The following is a 9,589-nucleotide window of genomic DNA, read 5'->3' as shown; positions in this document are numbered from 1 at the left end:
GTGTCGGATTCTTCTGGTATTGGAGTTATAGATGGTTGTTAGCCAACATATGGGTGCTGGGAACCATACCTGGGCCCTCTGCAAGAGCAGCCAATGCTCTTAACCACTGAGACATCTCTACAGCCCAGTATCTGTAAGTTTTTTCTGGTGGTCATTATTTTGTTTTAAGTAGGTATCTTCATAATTGTCAATGCATTTATATATGTTTATTTCTAGTCTGTGTATAAGAAAGATTTGAGACAGCTGTAGAAGACAATGTAAAATAGGGCAAAACCTAACAAAAAATAATTTAGAGGGAGGGAGAAGAACAGTGGGTATTTTTAGGCACTCAAAAAAGAAAGGTGCAAAAGATGAGAAACAGGCTCCGAGTTCCTGTCAGCCAAGGCAAAAAAGAATCTGGTGGGGTATGAAGGATGTCCTTATCTGGCAAAGGAAAGGACACTAAGTTTAGTTTCAGATAGAACTTTTTCTTCCACTTTAGCTAAGGAGAAAGTTACAGCGCCATGTCAAGTACCATGACAGACACTATGGTCAACTCACTGTTGCTCTACACAATAACAGTGAAAGCCAGTACGGACTGAGTACTTGCTCTCTGCTTATTTGTGTTGGAAATGCAAATCTTTGGAGCTCACTCAATACCTACTGGATCCAAAAAATCATGTGGGAGTCCAGCAGCCTGTGTTTTAATAAACCCTCAGTATGATTTCTGTGAACACTGAAGTTTGAGCACTGGTATTGAGGTCTGGAGAATGAGAGGACACTTGGGATTCCATATCACCACAAACCGCCCTTGGGTCCTTCAGCCTTTTAAGAAAACCCTGACTTTGTTCTTAAATTTTTATTTATTTATTTTATGTGTATGTGTGTGTGTTCCTGAGTATATGTATGCATCCCATGTGTGTGGTGGTACCCATGGAGGCCAGAAGAGGGCATTGGATCCCCTGGAACTGGAGTATCAGGCAGTTTTGAGCTGCCTGATGTGAGTTCTGGGAACTGTACCTGGGTCCTTTCCAAGAACAGCAAGTGCTTTTTACCACTGATTCATCTCTCCAGCACCCTGACTTTGTTCTTAATCATTGAGTATAAATCTGTCAGCTGTTCCTCCCATAAGGGTAAGAGAGGGGGCCTTAATGGGCAGAGAAGCTTGCATGGGAATGAAATGGCCCTCAGCCAGGGAAACCCAGTTGTAGCTACAGTTTTTCTTTAATTTACTCTGAGTCTTTCAGAACTGTATAGTCTCCCTCCTTGAACCTGAGTATATCTATCTATACAATGCAAGATCTAATGAAGATGATTGTGTTGAGGGTAGGGATGGGGACATGAGTGCTCAGTGACAGATTTTTTTCTTAAATTTTATTTTATGTATTTTTAGTGTGTGTATGGTGTGTGTGTGTGTGTGTGTGTGTGTGTGTGTGTGTGTTAATGTGGGTACCTGCATGCCACAGCATGCATGTGAAATTCAGAGAACTTTTAGGAATTGGTTCTCTACTTCTACTGTGGGTTCTGGGATGGAACTCAGGTCCTCAGGTTTCTGCGGCAAACTATCTCATCAGCCCTTGAATGACACTCTGGGCCAAAGACTGAAGAGACCTTATGAGAGGTGAGATGGGGAGGCAGAGACATGAAAACACAGACCAAATCCCTATCCTCATGTAACTTTTAAAATTTATTTGCCTCTTTTTATTTTATGTGTATGAGTATTTTGCTTGCATATATGTGCATCCATGTCATGCAATGCCTGAGGAGGCCAGAAGAGGATATTGGATTCTCTGGAACTGGAGTTACAGACAGTTGTTAGCTGCCATGTGGGTGCTGGAAACTGAACCTGGGTTCTCTGCAAGAGCAGCCAGTGCTCTTAACTGCTGAGCCATCTCTCCAGCCCACCTCATGTGACTTTTCTAGTGAGGAATACATACAAGTAATGACAAGATAACCTTAATTCGCTGAAGTCGGGCTGTGTTTGGGAGCCTGCATACTAGCTAGAAACTAGTTTTCTCCTTATATAATTACTAGAAAAAAAACCACTTTTAAGTGCCCTTCACCATAGTAGCATACATAAAGATAAGCAAATAGCTAAGTCAGCTTTAAAGAATATATTAAGATTGAACAGGCATCCCTGCATCCAATAGGAAAACACCCCCATATATTTGAAAGCTATAATGAAACAACAATATTGTTCTAGAATAGCAATGGACAAACTGATAGTAGAAAAAATAACTCAGGTCAGAGGACTGGAGAGATGGCTCAGAGGTTAAGAGCAATGGCTGCTCTTGCAGAGGATCCAGGTTCAATTCCCAGCACCCAAATGGCAGCTAACAACCACCTGTAATCCCAGCTCCAGGGGATCTGATGCCTTCTTCCGACCTCCATGGGCATTGCACGACATGGGTGTACTTACACAATGCAGGTAATGCACTCATACACATAAAATTTCAATATTTTAAAAACCTCAGATGTAGGCAAGGAATATGGGAATTTTATAGAACAATGAAGGACAGATTTAAAAGTAATTATATGTATATGTGTGTGTCTGTGAGTGGGTATGTATATGCATGTGTGTGTATGCCCACAGAGGTCAGAAGAGGGCATCAGTTATATAGGTGGTTGTGAGCCACTTGATGTGGGTGCTGGGAAGTGAACTCAGGTCCTCTTCAAGAGCAGCTGTACTCTTAACCACTAAGCCATTTCTCCAGCCTCCAGGACAGATTTTTAAATAGATGAATTTGAAAAAAATGACTTTCAATATGAAGAAAAAGAGAGAATTCCTTTCTTGTGCCTTAAACATAGAAAAACTCTACATGTATTGATAAGTGTAAAAGATAAAACTAGGAAGCTCTTTCTTTTTTCTCTTTTAAATGGGGCTTTTTGCTACTCTAACATTCCACCCTCTGAAGAGGTAACCCTAAAATCTTTTAGGGATTAGATAAGAGCTCCCAAAGACTTTTGACATTTTGAAAGAAAAAGTACATGAAGTTGTCAGAAAAAAAGTGATGGGGAGATATGGGAGGTGTTGGAGGGGAGGGAGTGGGTGTGGATTTTCTCAAAACATCTTATATGCATGTATGAAATTCTCAATAAAGTTTTTTAAAAGTTAAAAAACCAGGAAACTCACAAAAGAGACTTGGTACATACCTTTGTGATATAGATGGATGTACAGGCTGAAAACCCATGGATTTTCAGCATCAAAACAAGGATGTCTGCTTAATGATGGACAATTACAAAATGGGATATCATTTGTAATATTAAAGTTGAGGGCTAAACAGATGGCTAAGTGGTTAAGCACACTGGTTGTTCTTGCAGAAGACCCGGGTTCAAATCCCAGCACCCACACGGCAGCTAACAACTGTCTGTAACTCCAGTTCCAGGGAATCCGATGGTCTCTTCTGTTCTCCGTGGGCACTGCACTACAGGCAGTGCACTTACCTACAGGCAGGCAATACACTCATACACATAAAAAAATAATAAAAATTAAAAAGTTTATTTCATGTATATGAATACACATAAAATAAAAATAATAAATAAAATATTTAAAAAATATTTAAAGTTGATAATGAGCAAACAAGCAGAAGTCCTGCAAAGCAGTGAAATAAGAGAGGAAACAAGAAGTGATGAGCCAAGTTTCTCAATAAGCAGTTGCACAGACTTGCTAGCTGCTAACAAACACAGAGGTGTTCACACTCATTAGTAACCAGAGAGAAGCAAATTGAACAGAGCAAGGCAGCCCTTCAGCTTGATAAGAATGGCAAAAACTTCAGGCTATGGAGTTGGCTTAGTAAAGTGCTTGTCATCCAAGCATGAGGACCCGAGTTTGGATCCCCAGCGACCACCACCATGGTGGTGTACACCTGTAATCCTAGCATTGGGAAGACAAAGACAGGTGGATCCCTGGCCCTTGCTGGCCAGCCAGTCTAGCCAATTGGTGAGCTCCAGGTTTAGTGAGTGACTCTGCCTCAAAAATTAAGGTGGAGAAATAATTTAAGAAGTCACCCAACATCAACCTCTGCACCTATACATGTGTGTGGATACATGTGTGTATGTAACACATACATGAACACATTACACACATGGGAAAAGAGAACGGCAAATTATTAAATTGGATAATATCAGATTTTGGTAAGCATGTGAAAAGATTGGAACCATGGTTAGTTTCTTCTGGGAGTGTAGATGGCACTGCCATTATTGAAGGAAACAATCTCAAGGCACTGCCAATGATGTTATCTGTAATAATTTTCTATGAAGTTACTGCAGCATTGAATTAGTGGACACGAATCATTGTTCTAGGAGAAATGGAGGGTTAAATTCCTGCAAGTCTATTGTTAGCATTCTGCCAATCAAATAATAACCTTAACTTCATGTGTTTGTGTTTAAAGACACTGTATTTAATGTATATTGCCAGTTCATTGGATTTATTGCCAATAGCACTATGACTCGTGCCTGGGCACGATGTGCTAGACTTCAGAGGCATTTTAAGCTGAAAAAAAATCACACAAAAATAAGCACGGAAATGTGAAAAAATACAGTGCACACCACATTGTGCTTCTCTGTTCGCCTGTCAGTGGACAGTTAGGTACTTTCCACCTCCTGAGTGTTGTGAATAATGGTGCTGTGAACACAGATAAACAAATACCCCTGCAGAATCTTGCTTTCAGTTCTTTTGGATATATATAGCCAGAGGTAGCATTATGCTTAGTCTGTTTAATTTTTGAAGCACTGTCACAACATCCTCCATAATGGCTCTAATAAGATTCCCTACAACTGTGCCCAAGTGCCCATTTCTCCACATCCTGCCCAAACTTATTTTTAAACAAATTCTATCACATTTATTTACGTGTGTGTGTGTGTGTGTGTGTGTGTGTGTGTGTGACTTGTGCCACAGTGCACACGTGAAGGTCACAGGACAACTGTTGGGGTCAGTTCTCTTCTTCCAAAACATGCATTCTAGGGATCAAATTCAGGTCATTGAACTTTGTGGCACATTTACGATGGAGCCATCTCGTCAGCCTCCAAAACTTATTTTGTTTTTAAAGTAGTCATCCCGATGGATGTTCGGTGCTATGTCATTGTGGTTTTGCTTTGCATCTTCCCAATGCTGATTTTGTTTGTTTGTTTGTTTATTGCCCTTGGGTAGCAGGTATCAGGTCTATCACTGAGCTATGCCTCCTACTGTTTTAGTGACTTTTCAGTTGCTGAGATAAAACACCATGACCAAGACAATTTATTTAAGCTTATGGTTTCAGGGCTGAGGGTCCATAATGGCAGGGGAAGGCATGGTAGAAGGAGGTGGCCAGAGCAGAAAGCCGAGTGATCACATCTTCAAGCAGGCACAGGAAGTAGGGAGAGCCTGAATGGAAGTGGGCAAGCTATACGTTCTCAAAGCCCGTCCCCAGTGGCATGCTTTCTCCAGCATGGCCACACCTCCTAAAGGTTCCACGACCCTCCCCAAACAGCATCATGAATCGGGGACAAAATATCCAAATACTTGGAGCCCATGTGGGCCATTCTCTTTCAGACCACCACACTCTCCTCACTTTTAAATTAGGCTGATTGTATTTTTGTTGTTGATCAAGAAATATATATATTCTGGAACCCTTCTCATACAAACCTACAGCAATGGTGTCAGCATACAGAAGACCCATGCAAACTGGAGCAGACAAAAACCCAGCACAGAACTGTGGAAATGAACAGCAGGCCCCAATCTTAGTTGAAGAATTATTGGCAGCTGATGACTACTGGGTGAGGAAGAGCTGATCTTCTTAAAAGGAGGGACTCCAGATAGGCTGACTAGATCCCAGTGGGTGAACTTGTACTAAAAGACATCTGGGGACACTAACTTTACATGATAAGCCTTAACACAAATGGCAGAATGTATGAACTCCAGTGGGAGGACTATGGGAGGGTGCCAAAGGGGAAGGGGATATAAAGATGACTTGCTCTATGAAATACACAAAAATTCAATAAAAATTTTTTTTGGTCTTTTTGAAGCAGGGTCTCCCTGTAGCTCCAGCTGGCCTGGAACTCATTATATAGGCCAGGCTGGCCTTGAACTCATAGAGATCTGCCTGCCTCTGCCTCCCAAATGCTGGGACTACAGGTGTGCGCCACCACGCTCGACTAATAAAAAATTTTTTAAAAAGAAATATGTGTGTACAGTTACATACACATATGTATATATAAATATTCTTGATGTTAATTCTTATCAGATATATGACTGTCAAACATTTTCTCCAATTTTGTGTTGGTCATCACCTTCTTGATAGTGTTCTTTAATGCATTTAAAAAGTATTTATTTTATGTGAATGAGTGTTTTGCTTGTAGGTATATAAGTATCCCACATGTATGCAATGCCTGAGGAGGCCAGGAGAGGGGATAGGCTCCCCTGGAACTGGAGTTACAGACAGTTGCTAGCTATCATGTGAGTGCTGGGAACTGAACCCTGGGTCCTCTGCCAGAGCAATCAGTGCTCTTAACCTCTGAGCCATCTCTCCAGCCCCTGCATTTTTTAAAATGTGAAATACAAAGAGATTGTGCAATTAGATGTGGCTACAGGTGAAAATACTACTGTTTTGTGGTTAATATTTCATGTTTATTCATGGTAAATGTTTACAATAAACCCCAAGAAGATAGTAAGTGGGGGTAAAGCTGCCCTGGAGTCCATATCACGCCAATTCCCTCTCCATATGATGAATTCTTTGTATCATTTAGAAGGAGGTCTGAACATGAACAGATGCCCCGATCTGGGGACAGGGCAAACCAAAGCCTTTACCCCCAAATGATATTGATATCAGAAGTTCTGGACACAGAATTCCAAAAGGAACTTGACGATTGTGATCCCACTGAAGTTTAGATATCAGTTTCAAGGAGTGAGGAACAGGTATATTGCAGAGTCAATAAGGTTCAGATGGAAGGACATGAGTCCCAAGCCCAGGACTCCAGGGTCAGAAAACAAAGGAATTAAGTTTTTATTTTGGCTTCAAGAAGCCCTTTTTGAGTTGGGTGTGGTGGCCCGTGCTTTTAATCCCAGCACATAGGAGGCAGAGGCAGACAGATCTCTGTGAGATGGAGGTCACAGGCCAGCTGGGTCTATAGGGAGACCCTACCTCAAAAGCCAGAAAAAAAAGCCCTTTTTTACTCCAGCAAGATATGAGACTACTGACAGTAGTGTCCAGGGGCAAACCATATTCTCTGTTGAGCCATATCATTAACCGAGTTCCCCTCTACACCGAGTTTTTAAATTTTTATTTTATTTATTTTTATGTGTACAAGTGTTATGTCTCCATGTATGTAAGTGCACCTGTATCATGCAGTACCCTCGGGGAACAGAAGAGGGCATAGGATCTCCTGGAACTGGAGTTGCAGACCATTGTTAGCTTTCATGTACATGTTGGAAACTGAACCCGGGTCTTCCATAAGAGCAGTCAGTGCTCTTAACCACTGAGCCATCTCTCCAGCCCCCTACACTCAGTTTTATGCAATGGGAAAATGGTTAGTGACTTGATTGGCAGAAATTCTAGATATTGGAATAGGATTAAAAATGAAGAGGCAGAAAGGGGACTAGCAGGTACCTGGGGCCTCCTGCCCTTTACCACCCAAATACTTTGTATTATTCTGTTGAGTCCCAAGCTAGACAAACCTGACAGGTCTTTAGAAAGAAACTTACCATAGGGCAAGGGAATATGGGGTCTGGGTTGGCCTCTAAGTCCAGAAAGAGAAATAACAAAGACCATATATTGAGAAAGAATGGTAGCTGTGGGAACCATATACTACTGTTGAGGAGAAACGTTTCTACATAGCCATCCAAAGTCATGGCTAAGGAAACTGTAGTGAACTAGAGATAGAATGTTTCCTGCTCAGAGAGGTGTGCCAAGAGACACTCTCATCTGAGCATAAATTGGCTGGGGTTGGGGACGTTCTCTGCTCCTGTGACGCCATAAGGGTCTAGAAAGTAGCACTCTAGGTATCCTGTGAGACTGGTGTTGCAATATTGGTGGTGACTATAGATTTGGGGGAAGTTAAGATAGTTAGCAGTTTCAATTTTCCCCTTGAGAGGTATTTGTAAGCTGTTACTTCTGCAAAGAAGGCAGAAATGCTGGGGATTTTCAAAACAATGAAAGACTAGATCCAAGAGAAAAAGAATGAATTGCTTGCCATCCAAATACTGGAGTCTCTGAAATCAACTGTTTGATTTAATCAATTGTTTGAATTAATGGAAATATGACCCCAAGTTATATTCATTGTTTCATGAAACTTGAAGGTCACAACTTAAAAATGGAAGAAAAATCCTATACATTTAGTTTATGAAGTAGGAAAAATACATTTAATTACAATGAAGGAAACATAAATCTATATTTTGAGAATTACTGTTCTAATTATTTGCTTGGCTGAATTTTAGACATTTTTCCCACTACTATTGTTGATGTTGTGAGAAAAAGTTCAGTTTACATCATCGATGTAAATTCAGGGTTTCCTAGTACTCTTTGGCTCTTGGTGACTTGTCATTTTAGTGATGGCTGCCTTGACATCCTTGTTCCTCAGGGTGTAGATGAGTGGATTGAGAACAGGTGTGAGAATAGCATACACCACATTGCCCAAAATGTGGAAGTCAAGGGGAAGGTTAGCCCTGTAGGCCACATAAGATATAGCAATGGATGAGTAGTAGGTGCCCACCACCAACAGGTGGGAGCTGCAGGTGGAGAAGGCTTTGGAACGCCCTTCTCTGGATCTGATGCGAAGCACCGAGGCCAGGATGTGAGCATAGGAGAGAAGCACCAGGAGGAGGGGGAGGAAGGACACCACCATGGCGATGCAGAAGCCCATGAGAGTCTGGGGGCTGGTGTCTGAACAGGAGGCCTGGACCACAGCCAGGTGGTCACAGAAACAGTGGTAGATGTAGGTAATGCTTTCAAATGCCATCTGGGAGGTCTGTACCACTGCTGGGATAGGCAGGATGAGGGCGGTGATCCAGGCACTGGCTGCCAGTGCAGCATTGGTCTGTGGGGTCATGTGGACAGAGCAGTGCAGAGGGCGACAGATAGCCACATAGCGGTCATAGGCCATGACCACCAGGATGAAGGCTTCTGAGCAGGAGAAGCTGTGGAACAGGTACATCTGCAGAAAGCAGGCAGGGAGACTGAGGAAGTGGTCCCCAAGCAGGAGCAAGGACAGCAATTTGGGGACAGTGGTTGTGGTGAAAAGGATATCCAGGGCTGAAAGATTGATGAGGAAGAAGTACATGGGCTTGTGGAGGCTGGGCTCTGCCACCACAGCCACCAGGATCAGGGTGTTACCCACCAGGATGAGCAGGTAGAGGAGGAGGAAGGTGAAGAAGATAGGAAGGAAGAGGGATTGTTGCAGGGAGGGGATGCCCATAAGGTAGAAGATGGTCTGGGAGTCCCCTGATCCATTACAGGCTGCGGCCTCCATGGCAGGTTAAAGTTGGATGCTCAGGAGATAGGTAGGGAGGACATCTGGAATCAAGCCCACCTGTAACAGAACAACCAGAGATTCTAGAGTGAGCATTACATAAGGATCATTATCTAATTATTATAACCAGTTTATCTACCACCAATTCTAGATGAAGCACAATGGGGTC

The 9,589-nt window shown here is 42.3% G+C and overlaps 1 protein-coding gene across 1 annotated transcript; it reads right to left on the bottom strand.

Moving 5' to 3' along the window:
* Nucleotides 1-8,454: 8,454 nt before the first annotated feature.
* Nucleotides 8,455-9,443, bottom strand: LOC103743066 (olfactory receptor 2AT4-like). Its single transcript, XM_008844269.1, has one exon. It carries the CDS (start codon nucleotides 9,418-9,420, stop codon nucleotides 8,455-8,457), a length of 966 nt encoding a protein of 321 aa, XP_008842491.1. The 5' UTR covers nucleotides 9,421-9,443.
* Between the last annotated feature and the right edge of the window lie 146 nt (nucleotides 9,444-9,589).

Source organism: Nannospalax galili, unplaced genomic scaffold (assembly GCF_000622305.1).
Source record: "Nannospalax galili isolate Female #2095 unplaced genomic scaffold, S.galili_v1.0 scaffold278, whole genome shotgun sequence".
In the NCBI taxonomy this organism is placed as follows: domain Eukaryota; kingdom Metazoa; phylum Chordata; class Mammalia; order Rodentia; family Spalacidae; genus Nannospalax; species Nannospalax galili.
Note: the sequence above shows the minus strand (reverse complement) of the source record. Positions and strands in the feature narration are given on the sequence as shown.